The following is a 22,660-nucleotide window of genomic DNA, read 5'->3' as shown; positions in this document are numbered from 1 at the left end:
CAAACTTTTGTAGAATTGCAAAAAAAATAAATAAATAAATAAAAACGCAGAGTGAAATTAAACAATTGTTAATAATTCAACGTGCAGGTCCCTGCTAACACAGTGACATGCTCCACGGTTACTGAGGAAAAGGGTTCTGCCTTCTTCTGTTGGGCACTTTACAAATTTCTTCCATGGAGCCGTCAGGTCTCATATTCACTGGTCTCCATCTAGTGGCAGGGGGCAGGACAATGTTTTAAAGCTCCTGCTGTTTAACACTCATTTGCCAGTTTATGAGGAACACCTTCCTAAAACTGATGCAGGCCATTATAGCAGTCCTTCCTTTATGAAGGTTATAATAGGCAGCTTTTGTTGAATCTGTTCTGAAGACTTGTTGACATACGTGTATCATCATTATTTTAGTTTCACTTTAGCTCTTAACTAGCTATGACTGTCCTATAAAGACCTGAAACTCCACTTCTTCTGCATCTTATTCTACTTTGATTTTCTATCCCTGTTTCTATGTTCCACCTGTCTTTTGGTTCATGTGATTTCTTTGTTGTAAAGCACTTGAGAGGTGCTAAAACAATAAAGTTGATTATCATCGTCATCATTTTGGAGCTAGCTGTACCTAATAAACTGGCAACTGAGATGATATTAAGACTTAAAATACTCAAAATACTCAGTCTGCTGTACCAGGACTATGTGGGTGTGGTTTGATCAGATGTGACTGACAGGGGACTGGCAACGCAAGCAAACAACACAACTACAACAACAGGGTGTTCATTTCAGACCCCATCACCCACTGTGAAAACTGAGGGGGAAAAAAGGTTTTCTGCTGAAAACACCTCTCATCAGTGACAGTCTTTACGAAATAAAACACACAAAGTGCTCCAACAACAAGAAAAAAAACAAGAAAACAAGGCCATTCATGTTATTCTGTACATTTGGCCTGGTTTTATTGTGAATATCAATTAATAAGTATGGTTAAAAGAATACATACAAACAGCAGGGTACAAGTTTAGACAGAAATTTTACAATAAAGATGTCTTTAAAACTTAAAAACAGGCAGCATCTCAATCCTGTTCAATGAAGTTACATCAGGGCTGCAGTCCAACACTGTGGTGCAACAAGATGTCACACTTGGATGATGCATGATGATTAACTGGCTCCTGGTCCCGTGGTCCCAGAATAGCTGCTACTTTTTCTATTTGACATTTTCAGCCCTCTTTGATCCAACAGATTAACACTACTTCACTCTTGCATTTAGAAAGAACGAGACTTCTCGTCTCTGAATCGACTATATTAACGCTAAAATCAAAATGACCTCTTGCTCGCAAAGTCCCAGGTACTGAGCTTAAAGTTGTGAGTCGCTGTATCGTTGTTTTCTCAAGGCGGCACAGGGGTGACGAGGAGGAGCACATTTGAAACGCAGCATCTCAAGAGAGGTTGACGCAAATTTACAGATCAGCTCAACACATCCAATTTGCCCTGCAATTGGAAAATCTAGTTCAGCACATTAAAAACGGCTTTCCTTCATGTAGCATCAGTCCGTATTATACAGATAAATAATTTTGCCATTTCATCAGCTTTTTGCAATTCAATCAGTATTCGTAAACATCAGCTCTTTCCCGAAGACTTCACGTGTATGGAAAGTACGGCATGAGGAGTACACTTCGTACAATATTCCATCTTGTCAGTGTACCTGAAAGCTCGATAGAGGCGTTTACAAATCCTGACTGTACCTTCCAGAATCACAGGAACCTCATTTCAGTTCAGCTTCAGGTAGAACTTGTTTTAGTGTTAGACAGCTCTGAGAAAGGACAGGTGTGAAATGCAAGGGGAGGTCTGATCAGTTTTTCACATTACCGTTTGACCCTACAGTACAATAAGCATGTATCAAACACAGAGAGAAACGTCCATGTTCTCGTGTGAGCCATTTAAATATACAACTAAGTCAGGCAGAATATCACATACTCCGCTGTTCTCTGAATACATACATCCTGCACTGCTTCTCCGTTTAAAATAGCATAACAATAATCAAAACATAAATTAAAATGCACTACAAAAAACATAGTCTTCATTTGTTTTTTTTTTAACACTGACTAAAGAGATGCTTTAAAGACGATGGGGGCCGCTCAGAGTCCGGCCCTTAGTAGCCAAGTCTGTGGTACCAGTCTGTTAGTACAGCCCCTGAATGGAGGCAGAGCAGACCCTACATCCACCGACACGGATCTAGAGCTGCTCACTGTGAAAAGGAAAACTCTGCAGTGGGAAGTGAGGAGTCAATTGTGCTAAGAAAAAAGAAAAAGATCTTGTTTTCTGGCGTGTGAGCGTCGTTTCGCTTTGTTCTCTTTGGCTTTTACACCTTGAATTCAGCATCGTGGCTGCAGAGTTCACCTTTAAGGCTGAGAGAAACACCCGGAGCTGTGCTAACATACAGCCCACCCATGAGGTCATCATGTGGCTTCACTACTAGTTCAGTACAGTATATACAAGAGTCATGTGCATGCTTAAATTCCTCTGGTTTCTTTTCCCTCCGAAAAAAACAAAGTGGCTTCAGTTTTCAGTACGACACATACAGGATGTAGCCTAAGGTTTTCAGCATCGCTAATAGTCCTTTTCTGATTAAAAAAAAACGTGAAAGAAAGCTAAATGTAAGTCGACTGCTGCCCTTTTTTTGTGAAGTGATTAGCCGTTGCTGTAAGTGGGTGAGAAGGCTGTGGGTTTCTCTCCATGTTAGTGTGTGAGTGAAGGTAAATCATCACATACCGCTCAGGGTGTGTGAACCAACTGGTGCACCTGTGTGTGTGTGTGTGTCCACTGCTGTGCACCTGCCTGTAGTGTGTTTATCATGTGTGTGTGTAGCTCCAGTGTGCATGTTGAGGGGTGGTGTGAAGGAATGCCTGTGCGTGTTACACACTTGATCAAATAGTAATTGCATATGTTTTTTGTGGTTAGATCGAAGAGGCCAGTTACACTTGTTTTCTCGAAGGAACGTTGGTAATACTTTATGTCACAGGTTCGTAATTTCCTCATAATTCCTGAAAATTTCCGGGAAAAAAATATGGAATTTCATACTAAGTATACATAAAAGTTCTGTAGATAAACTGTTCCATTTACTTCCAGTTAATTCATCCAAATTGATTCCTTGTGTGAGCAAAAATAAAGTGATAAGTCTGCACAGATATATAAAAAAATATATGTTGTATGAAGTATAAAGTTTCCACTAATTTCTAAATTAGTAATTTATGAATATTTACTTTATTTTTACTACTTCTCTTAAGGAAATTCATCTGAAATCAAAAACTGCTTCTAGATTCATCTAAAGCCCAACTAAAAAAAACTTTTCCTCTCATTTCCCCTAAAATAACATTTGCTACCAAATTATGTGATTCTTTCCAGGAAGCTTTCTAGGAAATGATCTAAAAATTACGGACCCGTAAAATAACGCATTACCACAGCTTTTCAATAGTCCTATCATAAAAAGGAAGCCATAAATGTCCGGTCTCATACATAAAAAGGACGATGTGTGTATTGCTTTCAGATCTAGATTCGGAAATGATCAGGCGTTAACGATGACCAGCACTTCAACAAGAGCAGCTGGAGATCAAAGTGCAACTGAAAGCTCCTCCGTGTCTTCACATCTGCGTCGTGTAAAGACATGAAGAAGAAGAGTGTAAATGCAGAATAATAAATTAAATGCAGTCCGACACAGAATGTCCATTTTCAGATTACTTAGTGCGAGCTCTTCAAATCAAACCCTCGAGATCACTTCTGAACCTGGAGTGAGAAGTGTGACTGTATTCATATTTAAGAGTGTCAAATGTCGAGGTTAGTCTACTCTACTCGGATTTTTTCATCCATCTGGTGCTCCATGATTAAACTAATTATAAAACATAATAAAAGAAATGATCTACGACCACTATTTGATCAGGTCTGGTGTGTGTGTGTATGCGTGAGGATTACAGTGAGCTCAGGGGGCCCTATAGCAAGGCTTTCTCCGAGTAGGGGGCCTGTGAGACGTCTGAGGAAGGTGCTATGCTCGAGCCAGGGGGGGTGCTGTAGTTTGGCGTCTGCGTCATGCCTGCGGGGGTCGTGCCTGGTGCGGGGCCAGAGACGGTGGCTGGGTTCTGGTAGGACTGAACGTCTGCTGGGGCCATGCTGCCTGGAGCTGCAGTGTAGACTGGCGGCTGGCCCATGTACATATGAACGTCACTGAGGAGAAGAATGAAGCAACGTTCATTACAACAGTGCAGCAAGGTGGAAGCATTCAATACGAGGCGGAAGGTTGGATTCATAGTCCAGGAAACTCTCTAATAAAAGCCAGTATGCAAACATTGGCTCAAATCATGCTGTACTCACCAATGTGCTGCTACGAGTGTCTCTTTTTAAACACAAATACTGTTCATATTTGTAGTCACAAAAAGCCACTGTGCTGGTTTTCGAGTTCATTTACTGTAGATAAAACTCTGTCATCAATAGTACCTGATAGTTGCCGTTTTAAAATGGAAAGACTTTGCTTTCTTCCTTGTTAAATACAACATATCAGGACGATGTGTAGCAAATTTTGATAATGTCACCAACTTGTAACGTACCAGAATATCAAAGCACTGGGGTGTTGAAACTCACCTGGGAGCTGGCTGACCAGGGATGGGGGTTCCAGCTGGAAGCTGCTCCATGGGAACAGTGTAACCCTGCACCGCAGTGCTGCTCATGGCATATGAACCGGATGCAGGCTGACCAGGGTAGACCTGTGGTCACAGAGCACATCCTTGGAATGATTTGAGGCTGTGACTGTGGTTCAATCTAATACAGTGGTAAACAATGGCCCAATCAAAACCATCAGTCCTTTGGTTGTTCTGTGTGTGATAGAAAGCTTTGACTTTTATGCTTGTAAAAATGTTTTTTCAAGGACTGTCCCTGGTGGGTCACATCTGTGACAGGCTGACTGTACCTGTTGTGCTGCGCTGGCAGGCTGCTGCATGTAGTACTGTTGGCTCTGCAGCTTGGCGTACATGGCGTAAACCGGGTCTTCATTCATTAGCTTGGCATACAATGACAGAGCCTCCATCACCTTCACGTTCAGCTCTGACAGCTCCGAGTGCTTCCTGATGACACGAGCCCACGCACACAAAGACTGTTAGATTTGCGTGACTTGTTATGGTGTGTTGAATTAGTCAGTCGTGCTTTACGTCTACCATCTATAGTTTCTGTGTGTACCTGTCTATATCCTCCAACTTCTGGTCAATGAGGGGGCCCATTTGATTACAGGCACCTGATGAAAAACACAACAAATAGTAACGTTTTTAATGTGTCATCAACAACGATCCACGTTTGCATAAAAAAAATACCAGATTACTTTCTGCATACTGACATTGACTTTTGCCTCATTAACATTAATTTACTAAAATCCAGTCTACCTTCCAACTGTAGTAGCTCTACGCTGTCCGACTGGTTGTCTGTGGGATCTGCACTCTGGATCATCTGCAGCAGCTGGTCCATTTTGTCCTGAAAGATTGCAAAGGTTTCTGTGGTGACACTTTCCAGGTACGTCTTATATTTTCACCCCAGTTTGGAACGAAAAGTCTGAGTCTAAGGTCATTTTGTCAGCAGGTAAACAAATCCTATTTTGGAATAAAACTCACAAACAAAACTTAGTCTATTGATGTAACAGTGAGATCTCAATGAGGCTGAACAAGCTTCCTCAGAAAGTGTTGACACAAGGGAACTCACCTCGTCTATATATACAGGCTCTTGTTCTGGCTCGATGGTCTCCACCTGGATGTCCTCACTGAACTGTACTGTCTTCTTCTCCGTCTTCACTGCAGATTCCCAAGTAAGTGCGGATGTGGCAGCAGCAAGATAATACACAGTAGCAATCAGTTACACATATATAAATAAGAGGTCACGGTGCGCTGACTTGACATGCAGTAACGGCCCGATTGGAGGACTAAAGATCGGTCTGGAAATTTGAAGTTACAACCTGAAGGAAGCGATTGACACATCATCTTGAAATGTCACGTCCATATTGAGTTACGTTTTGTGCAACCTGTTGTAACAAGTCGTAAGCTGTCATCAGGTGTTTTACGCAACCAGAGAAAAAATGCAGAAGCAGACTGCATGTGAGCAGCATGAGTGTTTTGAGGGACGACACACTTGCAGAGCAAAGATTTGGATGTGACTAAGCAGCGCGGCAAACTGTTGTAAACTGAAAATGTTGTAAAAAGCTCTTTCTAACAACAAGAAATCTGTCCAAAATGCCATCAAAGCAATTTTCATATGAATTCCCCAAAGGAAGGACAGGCAGTGTTACTTTTACTGCACGTGATAAACCACATGATCATTTTTGGTCTGTGCAAACAGTGTCCTGTTGGTACTGCGTTCTTTGTATTCTTTCACCAGCCGTGTTTCAGAGATAAAGTGTTTCCCACTCTGGGATCAATAAAGCAATATTGCTAATGGACTAAGTGGGCTGTCAAAGGACTACAGATGACATAAGTGGATAAAGGGTGTGTTCTGTGTCTGTGTGTGTGTACTCACTCATCTCAGGCTCTGCAGTGAGGTCAGCTGTGACAAAGTTAGAGGGGAACAACCCCACTCCCTGGTATGTTTCCCCTTTCCACCAGTTGGGGTCACTGAAAAAAAGGGAAAAGAAATCCTCAGAAACAGATGTTGACTGCTGTCTCTTCAGTGCTGCATTAAGATGTTTAAGATTCACAGAAAAGACAGATGAGCAGATTATTTTACTGCTTCATTTGCAAACCTTGAAAGTTCTTTAAAACATCAGGATATATATTCTTTTATTAATTCCTGAAAAGTCACTTTAGAGATTTGACAAATCCGCATGTGCTTCAAAATTCACCTGTCGTCCAGGATGGTGATGATTTCTCCTGACTTGAAGGTGAGCTCATTGTCCTCAGCGGCCTCAAAGTCGTAGATGGCGCGGACTTTCCTGCCGTCGGACTTGTGTGAGGAGAGCAGGCCGGAGGTGCTCGGGTAAAGGCTCGACAGGGTGGTCTGCGGCTGCTGACGTTGCTCCTTCAGCGACAGCTCAATAGCTGCACACAAAAGAGGCAGATATGTGAAATTATGTGTTTGGCCTTGAAAGTCCTTAAATACTGCTGAGCATCTGCAACGCATTAATCCGGCGATAAGTGAATTATGCAAACCCTGTCCAAATATATTTCTCCACTGACACCTGAGGAATGTAAAAGCCTCCTCACCTTTGGCCAAGTCTTCTTCTTCTTTTTTGTTTGTTGAGGTGGAGGGATCCTTTGCCACCAAAGCAGGGCTTGCTTTCGCTTGCTCAGCAGCCTGTGAAACAATGAGAACCGTGTGCTCGAGTGAATCAACAACTAGCAGAATAAAAGTACAAATCCAGGTGTTGATGTTTCAGCAAAACAACCTCAAATTCACCAAATGAATTCAACATTTTTTTGCATTTTGCCTTCATCAGATAGTAACAAGCTAGATATGATATGCAACAAAGGCCCTCTGCTGGAATGGTAATGGAGATGTTGCAGATGTATGATACAGGTCTTGACCAGTAGTTCACACCTAAATACAGCAATTTAAGATTTTACCTTTTACTTCAAGTATGCGAAAACAAAGAAAACAAAAACAGATAAAAACATCTGTCTATTCAAACCTAAACACCTACCTGGGACCCTACAGCTGGGAAAGTGACACCCTGCTCGCGTAGATTCTTGATCATAGCTGAGATCAGACTGAGTTGGGGATCGTTGCGGAAGTCCTCCGCCCACTCCACCATCAGGGCTTTGAGCTTCTCACACACTTTAGGGTGGCCCTGGGGGACATCATTAAAAAGGCACATTGTGTGAACAAATAACTGGATGCAGCATAACTTCACTTCAGACAATTAGAAATAACTACTGGGTCTGTAAAATAAAGACAACATCACATACCTTGTTCAAGACGTTACTGACTTCACTGGCAAACTCTCTGGAGCACACCTCCAAGTGAAATATCTTCCCACAGTTTGAGACACAAGCACCAAGGAGCTGTGAGAACACAGGGACAAACAATTCATCAGACTCACAATTTAATCCAGAGCAACATGTCGAAGAATAAAGCCAGAAACCACCTGCCCACATGTCAGTGACATGTTAATTAAGAGTAATTGACAAGTAGACTACGTGATGCCTTCATGTACTGAACAATCACACTTATACCAAACATGGCTGCTTGTTGACACTTTGCTTACAGTGAGTGCCTGCATGGCCACATGGGGATCCTTGTGGTTCACTCTTCTCATTATAGAGCGGAGACATTCTTTAGGCCTGCAGCAGAACGGTAGAAATCAAAAGTTTGAGGAGATTAGCTGTTTGGCAAGGACCAAAGAACAATCCAGCTATGTCAAGTCAAACATGTCACTGTAGAGGTCTTTCTAAACATAAAGGTATCAGTATTTATCTTCAATGTCTCCTTGTACACTTGGTGTCCTTGGGTTCTATGTCTAACCCTTGGATACGTGTGTTTTACAGCTTCATGCCTGATAAATGTGTTTGTGTGTCAGGTTTAGTGTGAAGACAGTTCACTAACCCAGTGCGTGACTGCCCTATCTTATCACATATGTCCAGAATGAGGCCCCAGTCCTCAGCCGTGTTCATCTCACTGGTTGCTTTCTCTGCAGGAAAGAAGCACAAAGAGGAAGTAGAACAGTTAAAGATTGCAAAAGCACTTTTTTCATGACTCATTCTATCAGACAGGAGAGGTGAGGATCCTCCTAAGATCAGAAATAATAAAGCTTCTTGAAACAAATTGGTGTTGCAGGCTGTTCGTGTGTTTGAGACTCTCTCTTTTGGTCATTTTATTGCTTGTTAATTATTAACATTAACATCAGAGAGACTGAGACAAAATAACAGAAGACCCTGACAATACAACAGCCTGTGGTAAATACCACTCTGATGAAGCTCATAATGTTTGGTTTGTGTTTAGACTGTCGGAGGTATTGATTTAACTTGAAGTTTGTTTGTGATTGTAGTCTGTTGTGCTGTTAAGAACATATACATATTAGTGTTATTGATTTGATATTGGTAAGCGTTCCTCTTATGTCTGGATCAGACGACATGAATCTAGCCCGATTTTGAGGCGGTTTGTCAAGGCTGACGAATTATCAGCATCATGGCTGATCGTGAACGACAATCAGGCGTCTGCACTCATGTAGTGTGACATGTTGAACGACCTGATGAAAAGACGAGCATGTCAGAATTTTTTGTCCTGACACACCTCGTGTCACATCTCCCACCACATGTTCCTGAGCATTGACCAGTCAGGCAACCATGGCGAGGAGGAGGAGGGATGCTGAAGTCAGGTGGAACAGTGAAAGAGGGGAAAAGTTTTTTGAGCTGTGGCAGCAGTACTCTGCCTATTTGACGTTTCCTTAGGGGAGTACCATGACTGAGTCATAAAAGACAAATGCTGGCGAGAAATAGCAGAAGCGCTTCATCAGTCAGGCGAGTAGCTGCTGTGCAGTCATAACGTCATCCCGGTCCTGACTGCTTATCATCACTAATTCCAGATCAAACATTAAAGTAGCCTGTTTGATGTGGCCAACACAGCCAAGCCTGGTCCTTGTAGAATTAATAACTACGGAAATGAAATTCCTGTATGTGAAACTTGTTGTACCTGTCATAATTGTTACGCGGATGATACCCAGTATAAATAATGACCGAATGGGCTGAAGTTTACTCCAACTCCCGCATTTGCTTTTAATGTTAAAGCAGATCCACAACTGTTGTTTGTTTCTTTTCTTTTTGTTTGGTACACAAGACCGGCAGCATCACACACAATGCTTCTGTCAGTTTGATTGACGGTTGATTCACCCGCCTATATGCATATTCTGAATTTGACAAGAGCAACATGCTTCAAACAAGTTGGGACAGGAGCAACTAAAGACTGGTAAAGATATGGAACGCTCCAAAAACACCTGTTTGGATCATTCCACAGGTAAACAGGTTCATTGGTAACAGGTGATAGTGTCATGATTGAGTATGAAAGGGGCATCCTGGAAAGGCTCAGTCGTTCACGAGTGAGGATGGAGCGAGGTTCACCACTTTGTGAACACATGATTGGACAAAGGATATCACCACGGGGGCTTAGGAACGCTTCATAAAACTGTCGGTACACACCGTTTGTTTGCACATGATTTCACTGTTTTTATTTACATTTTCCACAGCATCCCAACTTTGCTGGAGTTGCCTCTGGACACTGAGAAACTGCACTGGCAAAAAGACGATGTAGTCACAAGTAGTCGGTGGATGATGTGATGATGATGTACTATGTGAAGATATAAATATTATTTATACTGTTGCAGCTACTCGTTCAATATATCTTGGTGTATCAGACCACTGTGAGCAATGCCGCAAATCAATGACAAGGACTTCTTCAGCATCAGACAGCATTTTTAAATACATTTTACATCAACGTGATAAAGTAAGTTGATTTTTAAGGTCATTGAATTGCTGATTATGCCAAAAATAGAAGCTCATGCCAGGTAATTTATTCACTGACAGGTTCTCAATTGTTTTACAGAATTTTATCTATGCCAAGATTCATCAGATTGCAAATACCAAAAATACGGGATTTTTAAATATTCCCAACCCCCACAAGTAGTTAGCTGATCCTCAGCACTGCCGAGGATATAGCATATTTATACAAAAACAGAGCAAACAGCCTGAAAATGACCACTCAAGATGACATAGCACCTGCCAACCTAGACATAGACACATCATCATAGGCTTCAGCAAACTAGCAATTACTGCTGGTTTTGAGCACTACAGTTTTACGTGGTACTGTGAAATAAGGTGTTCGTGTACTTTGGCCACCTCCTGCACACTGTACATGCTAATGAAGTGGTTAACCACTCGGCACGGAACAAAGAGAGAGAAGGAAACACAGAGTGACTAAATGGTTTCATACGCCACCGCATCCTCTTTCATTTGCAGTAACTTAGCCGTGAGACGCCAGACTGATCATGTTGGTTAGCCAACATCCGATATGATACAGCAAAGCAGTGAGGAGGCAGATGGCTTGCTAGCTACTTCAATTATTTGATGACAACTGAGTCCCACGTCTGTTAACAGTTCATCAACCCCACGAATAATATTACTTTAAAAATTAATACAACATGCAGCGTTAACTCTTCAGATGGCGAACTCTGACCGCTCACTGTTGCTATCATTAAAATGTTAGTTGCTGCTAGCTAAATCTCCACATAAGATAAGGTTGCAAGCTAGTTAGCCAACTGTGCTCTGTGGCTAACTGAGCGAATCACAACAAACAGGCAAACGAGACATTTTAATAAAATAACATGGACTACAGCTTGTCAGTTTGTATAGTCTGTAATATATACAGCAAGACAGTCACGTAGCATAATCAATATAGCTCTAGAGGGTAACATTACAGCTGAAGACAGCTGAAGAACACAAACAAAGCTGACTGGTCAAAGCTACTTTAGCTAGCCTGCTAGAAATAGCCTCCAGTCCTGATTACTCACCAACATCTTGGTCAAATGGGTTTGTCGTGAAGAGAGGCATTGCTGGCGTTTTGGCAACAACAGATTTCGCCTTCCCCTGTTATTTTCTTTCCCTCTTCGTCTTATTTCATACAATGAAAATGCATAGTAACGACAACTTCATGAATGTCAAATGTAGCTGGCTGACTCTGTTCTACACAGTCACTCCTTCGCCAGACGGCAACAAGCGAAGCATTCTGGGTAAGTCAAGCAGACAGCGCCGTGTTCAATAAACTGCTGTGATCAAATATAACGAAACACTCAGCCACACAGCTGTAAATGCGACCGTGTTGACCGTACACCAGACAAAATGAACCATAAGCGACAAATTGCCGTAAAAAAAAATAACATGTCATCGTCAGGTGATGGTGGTCACGTGACGTTACCTCATCGCGTTGACCACACAACGGTTAACTGGTGCAGCTGAAACACAAAGTGCTCCTCATGGCAAGTTTCACCTTTTCTTCTGCAGGTACAATGAATTTCCCTGTGGCCTGATGTCGATAATTAAAAATTATCACTGGTGGAAGAAGCAGGAGATGTTTTACTTCAATAAAAATACGACAAAGTAAAAATAGTCAATTCCATATAAAAGTCTTGCATTAAAAATCTGAAGTAAAAGTATTCGGATCAAAATATACTTAAAATACCAAACGTAAAAGTACTTGTTGTGCAGAATACACATCCAGTAAAGTAGCAGAAGTAAAAATACTCATGCAAAATATACTTGAAGCACAGAAAAGTAAAGTACTCATGATGAAGAAGTAGAATAATCAGAATTATATATAATAGAACTGGATTATAATTAGTGATGCATTAATCTGTAAGCATCACTCGTGCTGCTGGTAAAGGCGAGTTTCAGATACTTTAGAGGCTTCCAGTTATCATAATATCTAATAAAACATTATAATTTATTAGTTGATTTATATTTTGTAAATTTTAATGTACAAAGTAACTGATGTCAAATAAATGTAGGGGGTACAAAGTGTAAAAAGTACAATGTTGGCTTCCAAAATGGAAAAGAATATCAAATCTAAAATCAATCACATCTAAACAATGTTACCTTCTAAATTTGACTACATCAGCATTTACACAGATGCCTATTCTTGCATCTTAACCACTGTTATTACATGAGTTTGAGAGATTTACAGACATAATTGTGTGATTTAGGTCACAGCATACAGTCAAAGGCAGTGTTGACAAAATGCAATGTAATGTTCAAAGTCCCAAAGATTTTAGTCCAGAAGATTTAAAATTGTTTGTTCGGTCACACTCACAAACCTGAGCACTTATAATCTTCTTCATTATCTCATCTCAGGCACTGACAATTTCTATGGCTTTTCAAATGGCCTTTCATCCCATATTATCTAAATGCATTTATCACAATAATTCATGATAGAAAAAGCATTGACTCCACACACAGTTTATTTCCCATTTTATTGTGATCCATTGGAACTCTGTAATTTCATTAAGACTTAATGAGCCTTGAGCCAGATTACAAAATGCTGCTCAGTCCTCAAGCATTATATGAATTGGAAAATGTCAATCATACAACAATAACAACTGATTATGCAAATTATAAACATGTAACATATTTCACATATTGTATTGGCATATTGAATAAATCTTTGTATGATGGCTACATTACAAAAAAATGCACATATTGTTAATGTGAGCCTCATACTGTATAAAATTCATATTGGCAGTCTAAAATCTAAGAAATATTGTCCTTCATAAAACAGCAGCACCGCTCACACTGAGCACCTGTTCTCAAAAACAAAACTAAAAAAATGACACTGATATCTCAGTTTGGAGAGAGATTAAATTTACACTAGTTTACTTCTACCTATTGTCTCAGTCATTTGCTGATGGTGAGTAGGCGCTCATCATTTTCCCTGGAGCTCTGAATCTGTGAAGTTCTCGGCAATATAAAAATAGTTCCACTCTATTAACAACATAATCTGCTGATATAGATTTTTTCAAAGTGTAGAGATCGAGAAGGCAGCCAAGAAATAAAACAATATGAAATTCAATCCCAACCAACAATGTATCTTTTGTGAAATATTTACAGATACACCTGTACACCAGTGATGGCACCAAATAATGACTTAGTAGAGCCCAAATAAATGCCTACATTCTCATGTTTCTTCAGTAAAAATACTAAATCGATACAATAGTGGGCTGGGTCTGTGCATGCTCTTTTTTTGGCACCATACTGTGTTGTAAAGTGCCTTTAAGGCAAAGATCAGTCCATGTCTCAGTGATGCTTGACTGAGCTGGCTTTCTCAGAGTCCTCTAGACATCTAGAGCTCCTCCTCATGTCCTTCATTATCCTCGCATCTTCAGCCTCAGCCTCTTTACCGCTCTCCCTGAGGCAGCTCACAATGTCTTCAATGGATGCTATAAAACTGGAACTTTCACTGTGAAGAGAACAACAACAATGAAAGACATGAGTTACATTTTAACACCTTTATGATGTGCTTACAGGCTGATATATTAACAGTTATAGTAAAACATATGTAAATACTGTAATCTGCAACCTCATTATAATGATGAAGAAACAACACACAGCTAAAAATGATTTTAAAAACTTTTCAAACCTAGGTTTATTTTGATTCAATCCCATTTACACCATCCTGGTGTTTTAAATACTAAAGCTCACTAGAACATCGAAAATGTTTTAATCTGCAGCAGAAAATAGTCCCCAACAAATACACAGTTTAGTCCCGTTCAGTGACATTTGTTAAAAACTTAAGTGCCCAGGTAGTTCCAGGATATCTGCTACTCGTTTTTGAAGATCTACATCATAAGTAGGAATGAATGGACTTAGGCCTGAGTACCAAAGACTGAGTAGGAACTAACACATATTTGGTTTTGGTTTTCTTTTCTTTTAATTACTTTTTTGGGCATTTTAGCCTTTATGATAGAGACAGCTGAAGGTGCAATAGGAAAGGGGATAACATGCAGAAAATGAGCCACAGGTGGGAGTTGAACCTGCAGCCACTGCAGGGGACTGACTGCTTCAAAACATGGGTGCACACCCTACCAACTGAGCTATAGGTTACACAGTTCTGATTTTCAATGACAAAAATATAGAACAGCACCAGCCGTATCCTTTAAAACACACACACATCAAATGTGCAAACACTCCAGTAAGATTTCAAAATTCAAAGAGGTCTGATAAATAGAAGGTACTGACAATCAGAGGCACGTTCACAGATGAAACCGATACGGTCAGTGCAGTAGAAATCATTCCAGTTGGCATTATGAATAAGACCAGCACAGTCCTCGCCCTCTTCGTGGCCATGGGTCCAGTTATCAGGCTGGCCAGGCTTCCACCTCCTGATAGTAACAACAAGAACAATACACCAAAGTTCAAGCATCATACAAGGTGTTTGTTGGTTACATTCACTGAAGCTTGTAATTTGCATTATAACAGATGCATATATTGACTCACTTAAAAGCAGGCAAAGTTCCATCCACCCATTTCCAGACATTCTCCTCCTCCCTGTCAGTAAGGCCCAACCAGAAGTAGCCTTTTCCTGCAATTGCATTTTTTACAAATTGCTATGGATAGAAGAGCAAAAGACATTTTACAGGATAGTTAGTTTTGTAAAAAAGAAGATTTGATTTAAAGTTATTTTATAAAATTGTTTGTCAGTGAATGCATCACAGTAACTATCATGGTAATCTAATTTAATGTACCTGTTCCTCAACGTCGTTAATAATGAGCATATGAGATGACATGTTTGAACAAAAGAGGGTGGATTCGTCAAAGTTGAGCCTCTGAGAACCGGAGGAGAAGTAATAGCAGCTGTCTCCAAACCTTCTGAACTGAGGTGGGCAACCTGGAATTAATCATATACTGAATATTATAACAAATACTCGTAAATTCACATCATATGTTGTATCAGAATCTATTTCTGCCCTTATGTAATCATTTAAATCACCAGGTGCTGGAGTGGTGGCCACAGGGGGCTGGACCTGCCGGGACACAGAGCTTTGTTGTTCCTCTATTGGTTTTTGAGGTTGAGGTGGTTTTTGAGGTTGAGGTGGTTTGGGAGGTTGAGGTGCTTTGGGGGGTTCAGGGACCTGTGTGGCCTGAGGAGGTTTTGACAGTGGTGGAGGTACAGGCGCAGGTATCCCTGGTAGCCCCGGAGGCCCGGGAGGACCGATGGGTCCAACAGGCCCACGAGGCCCTTCCAACCCTGCAGGTCCTGCTGCTCCTCTGGGACCCTGTGGCCCTTGGGGTCCTGGCATCCCTGGCTGTCCATCCCGACCAGGAAGCCCCGAAGTCCCAGGGTCACCTTTTTCACCCGGGGTTCCAGGTCGACCTCCAGATCCTCTCGACCCTTTAGCCCCTGGAAAACCCCGAGCCCCAGATGCACCCTTTGGCCCGGTCGCACCTGGAGGTCCAGCAGCACCTTTCTCTCCTTTAGGTCCCACCAACCCTGGCATCCCTTTATCTCCTTTATCACCCTTTTGACCTGACTGGCCAACTGGTCCCTGGGGACCCTTGTCACCCTTGGGGCCTCTTGGACCTGGTGGACCTGAAACATAATAACAGCAGGTGTACGTACTGTTACTGTTGAGGTCTTTACATGTTTCACAAGGAACAGAGCATTTATTTGTTGTGCTTTGTATCAAACTCCTTTCACTGTGTGAGGTTACAGTTTGTAGCTGTTTACCAGATGATGTGACTTCTGAAGATATTACAGTTTTTACAGTACTCAACTCTGGATGTCACATATATTTGGATGAGTGCTATTTATGAGAAACATTTTTGAACATTCCCAGGATTCACACCAGGACATCTTCTGTTCTTACCCTGCAGGATGGTGAAGTTGGTGATGAGCTGTGAGTGCTTGCTATCCACCAGCTTCATCTCCTCCATCACCATTGAGAGACTGCTGACCTCTTTGTCTAACCTGGCGGTCAGCTCATCTTGCTGGGTACGCAGCTCTTTGCTATCTGCCTTGGCTTCTGTCACACTGCTGTTCAGGCCAAGTATCAGGTCTGAGTGTCTCATCACTGTCTCAGCGCAGGACCTCAGGCCATTCAGGTCGGTGCTGATGGCGCCCAGGAGCTGCGTGGCAAAGCTCACGTTTCCAGTCACACGGTCCATGTCATTCTCATGTCGGTCTAGTCGTGTTTCCATCTCGTCAAACTTAGATGAGGTGGCGTTATCGTGGTCTCTCTGGTGGTCCATCAGCTCACGCAGGCTCTGGTCATGCCCCTCAGTTAGAGTTGAAGCATTCTGGATCTGGCTAGCTAGTGTGCTGAGTTGAGCCCCCAAGTCATCCAGAGCTTCTCCATTGGACCGGGCCAGGGCTGAGTTGTTGGCTGCCAAAACCTGGAGGTTCTGGACTTTTTCCTTGAGCCAGTCTGTGTCGGATCGCGTCTGCCTGGCTGTCTGCTGCAGACCCTGATAGTCATTCTTCAGTTTCTGTACTGCCTGGCCTGTGTCTTCCACCGTCTTCTGCAGTGTGCTGAGCAGATTACGCTGCTGGGACTGGGTGATGTTTAGTGCACTGACACTAACCTGAGTCTGGCTCTGCACTTTGACCTGGCTCTGTATCTCTGTCTGGAGCCGTGCAGTGTCTGTCTGGAGGTTGTCAATCATGCCACTGTAGGAGGCCAGGGTTTGGTTGACCCCACGCAGTGAGGCAGTGTTGCCTTCTAGAAAACTCTGCAGGGAGATGTGCCCGTTTTGCATGTCATCTCCTGTGATCCGCAGATCATCCAGCATGTCTCTGTTTCTGGTTGCCCTGAGGGCAATATCATTCAGTTGGTTCTGTAATGCCTCCAGATCTGACTTGAAAGTCTTGATTTCACTTGTGGCGTTAACAGACTTCTCTCCTGCCTGATAATCTGAAGTGAAAATAAAGAAAGTTTAATAAAAACCTCCTCGGACACAACATTCACAGCTACTGAAGGTAAAAACCATCCAGATTTGATACCTGGTGTTACTAAGACTCACCTAGTTTCTTTAAGTCTGTCTCCACAGCATTGATCTTGCCTCCATAATTCTGCATGCCCTCTGTGACATTGTCCATTTTCTGGACCACTGCCAAAAGAGGAGAGAGAAGGTTTCTGATGTAAGTAGATGAGTATACATCACATACGCTTTAAAGGCAATGGTTCAAGTCACTACAAGTGAATAGGGTAGAAACTTTGAACTAATAAATATGACCATGAAACTTGGCCAGTTGATTATTTATATTAAGACAATTAGTTTTTGTATTACAAGTTTTCTGACATTTTGTATTTAATATGTAAATGATGCGTTATTATTTTACAGAGGGTAATTTGGATGTTTTTGTATTGCTCTGGAAATCAGAAAATACTGACATAAAAACAGACTACAGGCCCGATAAATAAACATTTTTCATGGTTTAAGAATAAAATGTAGTATAAATCATCAGGCTATGAATTCATGATGGCCCACATGAAGAAATCCCTCTGTAACACCCATCAGACTATAGAGTGGAATAAAACTGGAAGGTTTGGTGGATATAAGTCCTGCTGAAGTATAAAGTTTTCCAAAACGTTTATTTCAAAGGGAGAAAATGTACACAGTATTGCATCATTTACTTCAGTAAAGAATCTGAATACTTCCTTCACCACTAATCAATCCTTCACATGTAGCACTGATTCTGAACAGCAGGGGGTGCTGCTGTACTCTCTCCTCTGAAGAACTAGGAACTCACGCAGCAACATGACAGAACACAAGATGTTGAACAGGGTGAAGAGTTTTCTCCAGTTTTTTTGTAACCAAGCAACTGTGTATCTACGGATCAATACAAATCTCAGTTTTCAGAGTACATTCATAAATTCCACTTCATGAGCGTAAACAATATCATTCACATAACGAATACCACGCTGTGAACCGTAACCCTGCTTCTCTCTCCTCCTCACATCTGCAACAAGAGTCCATCTCCTCTCCTCCATGGTTTGTTTTTCTGACAGTATGTGGGCGTCTAAAAACTGCCCTGGAAAACATCCTAAATGTTCACTGTTATCATTCCAGAAGTGACAAAAACACGAAACAATAACAGGCACTTGGGACAAACAAAAACACACAAGTTCACTTTCAAAGAGCTGCTGGTCCACCGTCAACAACTGCTTCAGTCATTTTCCATCTAAAATACAACTTTTCTTTATCTTTTTGACAGCTGTATGTGCTTTATTTGTTGCCCATAACATTCAGGCTATATTAATATATTGCTACAGTGCTGATATCTGCCCTTGGTAAAAGAGGCAAAACAGTAACATGAAACAAAAATGGCTGATCTTTCCTCCCTGATGTCTAACATACCGTCTTATTCCCCTCTGTTAATCTTTCCACCCGCCCCCCCCCTCCACAGTCCTGTATTGGAAAAGCATTATAGGTTACATAAGGCTGCTAATTTGAGTAAGGCTTTTCAGCTGCCTATTGTGACCCATGTTATGAGCCATACTTAAGTAGTTACCCAACATGAGGCCCAGCAGATTAATGGTGATCAATGCTACAGGAGCAGATGCAGCAGGTAACACAAACAACGCTTTTAACTTTTAGCAAAATGGGTGGAAGTTTGTGTCAACAGCAGCTCTTTCAGGGGCTTCCTAATATTCACTCAGTTGAAAATGGACTTGCTTATCTTGCATATCTGACATCCAGTTGATACAGTTGTTAGGAAATTAGCAACTTTCTCTGCTATTCCCACAATAAGAGCTTCATTGTTTCTAGCGTTTCTTTTTTATTTTATGACGTATTCAAACGTTCCACCTTCCTTGCACAGTCCATGTAGAGGAGAGGTCACATTTATCGACTGTTAAGCACCTTTAAACAAGAAACAAAGGAGCACCATTTGTTCTCAGATGAAAGACAAACATTGCTCACTTGAGAGACGCAGTATAGTCCCACAATAGTTAGGATTATAAACTTCTATTACAGGTAATTTGAAGGGTTAAGACTAAGATACAGCTGGATTAGTGCAGAAACCTGTGTTTATGTTTGCTGGTAAACTACATTATGTGCTATGTATTGGGTGCAGAAGAGGAAAACAAAGCACAGAACCCTGCCTACGCTGGTTTCTCGCAAGCTCAAACTATTTTGGACACTTGCAGCCATTTGTGAGTCAACCTGTGGTTCATGAGACAACAAATTGCTACCAAGCCATAAAATCTCCTCTGGGCTGTTAAGCCAGGGTAGTCGCTGCATGGTCATCTGGTAGACATTAGAGCCAAACCATCAAAATCACATGAGCTCCACACTAACACAGATCCAAAGCTGGAAACCCAAAACAATCCTGACAGCACTTAAAGGCACAATTCAGATTCAGAGCTTAACTTGAGGACCATGTTTTGAATAAAGTCATTCCCCACTGGGCAATTGAAGTTTTGTTTGTTGGTTGAGGTACATGGCTCACCAGGTTAGGGAACCTGTGGAGCAGGTAGGGCACCCATATTTTGCTTGAGGGTATTTTGACAGGTTTTCTATGATTGATTGGAGCCACAAATGTGCAATGTGTAACTGGACAAAAGTGCATTCCATATCGATGGCGCCTGCAATAACTGTAATTCCTTTCTGTTTCTATTTAACATCACTGCCAATGTTCAAACGAGGAGAAACAGCAAAAATTGGGATGCAGACAATGTTGCACAACAAATGTGTTTCCAATTTCAAGCTATGGCCAATCTCTGAAAGATATGAATTCAGTGGAGAGTAAACAATGGATTCTGTCAAGGGAGTCTCTACGAGTGGTAAATCTTAGGCTGATCCTTCTGACTTGGTTGGATTTAGTTTTAGATTGTGTTGCCAGTGATGTGACCCACTGACTTTCATCACACCTCAGAGAAAAAGGGAAAGGCAGACAGCGATTGAACATGGGAGGCATTGGACGAGGAAATACAGGGAAAATCTGCTAAAAATTGAGTTTACGTACATATTTGCATTGTGATTTTTCATTTATAATGATTGATTTAAAGGAAATCAAAAGAAACAAGAAAACAGATTGACAGTCCATTGATACGTTGAGCTAAATGCTAACGTCACATTAACAGGCAATTCTTACAATGGTCACAGTCTTAGTTTAGCATGCTAGCGTGCTAACATTCATACATTCATACATTAAACCAAAATATTGGGCAAATTAAAAATTAAACCTGATTATGGTGCTGGATGAGAAGTCTGACAAGGACCTGAGGACCTTGAATCTGAATTTAATAGAAATCTGTGCAACATTTGTCAAGATTTATCTGTCTTGACCAAAGTGCAGGGCTAACGACCCACATTTCTATCCCCGGAGTTCAACCACAAGCATGGCTAAAACGACAGAGGGTGATATGGCTGTAAATGAGGTGAACTTGTGAAAGTGAATCTCAGGACTGTGGGTTTAAAACTCACTCTTATTATTGTCTTATTTGATAACTCTGTGTTGAAATACTTACATTTACATAAGGTGACAACAGCTTTAAAATATGCACTATGCAGGTAAAGGTTTGCAGCAGAAATATAAAAAACTACAGCACTGTACAAGAAGAAATTCAGTTTCAACTCACCTTTGTATCCGAGGACTGCCACTGCTATGGTGAGCAGGGCACAGAGCACATAGAGCAGTGCAATGGCCGCCCTCAAGGCCCAGTCATTTTTACACTTGGTGCACTCTGTACCCTCCTGAATTCCTGCAACATACAACAGAGTTTGTGTCACAAACCAGGGTGTAGTATCCAATGTTGAGAAGCAGTAGTAACTCAAATATTGTGCAACTGGAGCAAGGAGTTAATAAAAATACACCAAAGGTTTTCATTCAAAAATGAAATCACAGGGGATGTTTTTTTCATTTCATAACTAAGTTTAGTACTGCGTGTCTGAAGCGGGACACGCTGTGCCTTTCTTCAGCCAAGTATCAATTGAAAACATTTGCCTTCATGAATAGGCAAGAAGACCCACTATGAAACATTGAAACCGCTGCACATGTGTCAGCCATACGACAGAGAAACCAAAACAAAACAGTATCGTTCCACTTGTGCGTCATTCCTCGCTGCCATCCAACTGAAAACCAGTGTGCAGTGAAATTTCTGGTCATTCATGTCCCAGATGTTCCCTTGTCCAACACTGTATCCCAAAAACCACCAACACCATAGATACAATGCTAAACATTAGACTATAGACAGGATGTTTATTTGACTTCATTAGAACTGACCAAGATGCCTCTGGCAAGCAGAGTGAGAGGGCAGCTGGTGTACATTCATTCATATAACAGGCAATAAAGATCTTTCTGAAGGTGGAGCAAACTTTAGTTCAGATTAATGTAAGAAGAGAGAATTTGTGGAGACCTGTGACACTTTATCAGGACATGAAGGTTAGAAAATAAATAGCCAGAGCAAAATGAAAATTGTTTAAAATACACTTTTATTGTCATCACACCAAAACTGGGTAAGAAACACAAGCAGTCAGATGGTCATACAGGTTGTAAACAAGCAAACTGTTAAACTGGAGTAGCTACCACTTTATTTTGGAGGTAAAACCAAAAGTGAGCTCACCTAAAATCCCTTACTGCACAGAAAAACCTGCCTGATCACCTGACTGCTGGTGTTTCTTTGTCTTTGGTGTAGCAACATCACTAAATTCCGAGATCGTAATCAATATAACCAATGGACAGAGCAGTAAACGTAAGTAAATGTTTGCAACATGTTTGCGACATTTAAGGCAAAATCTGTACAAAAGTATCTTTACACTAAGTTGTTTATCCAAGTCCTGGTTTCCAGCATGGCCACGTGCAACAAAAATGTGCTGGTTTTCGAAGGTTGGCATTAAAGTTGGGTTCCTGAGTTTGACCGTTTTCATCATTTTACTGTTTTGCATCTTAATGCTATGTAAAATAAATACATAGTTTATTGATCAGTATGCTTTTGAACATGTTATATAAAGTTAGGCTGAACCCCTGAGCCAAAATTCTCCTTTACTGGACAAGAACAGCGCAGAATGTCTTTGGGTCATGTCATCCTTTAAAGAATGAGGTTCTGGTCAAAACATGCCTCTTGGCATGGTTTGGTCTATTGTTTCCACTGGAGGAAGCTATAAAAATTCCCCAGCTGGACAGACATCTTCATGTGACTTCCTTCCCCTGAGAGTATCAGAGGCCTGGCTCTGTCCCT

General features: G+C 41.4%; 2 protein-coding genes across 3 annotated transcripts in view; both read right to left on the bottom strand.

Moving 5' to 3' along the window:
- Window positions 1-913: 913 nt before the first annotated feature.
- stam (signal transducing adaptor molecule (SH3 domain and ITAM motif) 1) lies at window positions 914-11,902 on the bottom strand. Of its 2 annotated transcripts, XR_013077905.1 has the most exons (15): window positions 11,501-11,902; window positions 8,545-8,629; window positions 8,207-8,282; window positions 7,908-8,003; window positions 7,643-7,789; window positions 7,206-7,296; window positions 6,845-7,040; window positions 6,523-6,617; window positions 5,716-5,804; window positions 5,403-5,490; window positions 5,203-5,257; window positions 4,937-5,090; window positions 4,612-4,733; window positions 2,814-4,197; window positions 914-2,781 (listed from the first exon to the last, which is right to left on the bottom strand). XR_013077905.1 is itself a non-coding variant. In XM_076745959.1 (14 exons), exons 1-14 carry the CDS (start codon window positions 11,538-11,540, stop codon window positions 3,966-3,968), a joined length of 1,566 nt encoding a protein of 521 aa, XP_076602074.1. In that variant the 5' UTR covers window positions 11,541-11,902; the 3' UTR covers window positions 914-3,965. The 2 variants fall into 2 exon arrangements, 1 of the variants encoding a protein (XP_076602074.1); XM_076745959.1 differs by having other exon boundaries at window positions 914-4,197.
- Window positions 11,903-12,635: 733 nt separating this feature from the next.
- Window positions 12,636-22,660, bottom strand: part of colec12 (collectin sub-family member 12) — a 29,154-nt gene continuing 19,129 nt past the window's right edge. Inside the window, exons 3-10 of the mRNA XM_076745956.1 lie at window positions 21,062-21,184; window positions 17,499-17,585; window positions 16,346-17,389; window positions 15,469-16,068; window positions 15,224-15,366; window positions 14,976-15,085; window positions 14,718-14,860; window positions 12,636-13,938 (exon numbers count right to left, since the gene is read on the bottom strand). Of these exons, the coding sequence (XP_076602071.1) occupies window positions 13,919-13,938; window positions 14,718-14,860; window positions 14,976-15,085; window positions 15,224-15,366; window positions 15,469-16,068; window positions 16,346-17,389; window positions 17,499-17,585; window positions 21,062-21,184 (2,270 nt within the window). The 3' untranslated portion in view covers window positions 12,636-13,918. The remainder of the gene's footprint in view (window positions 13,939-14,717; window positions 14,861-14,975; window positions 15,086-15,223; window positions 15,367-15,468; window positions 16,069-16,345; window positions 17,390-17,498; window positions 17,586-21,061; window positions 21,185-22,660) is intronic.

The sequence above is a fragment of the Chaetodon auriga genome, chromosome 12 (genome assembly GCF_051107435.1).
Source record: "Chaetodon auriga isolate fChaAug3 chromosome 12, fChaAug3.hap1, whole genome shotgun sequence".
Classification (NCBI taxonomy): domain Eukaryota; kingdom Metazoa; phylum Chordata; class Actinopteri; order Chaetodontiformes; family Chaetodontidae; genus Chaetodon; species Chaetodon auriga.
Note: the sequence above shows the minus strand (reverse complement) of the source record. Positions and strands in the feature narration are given on the sequence as shown.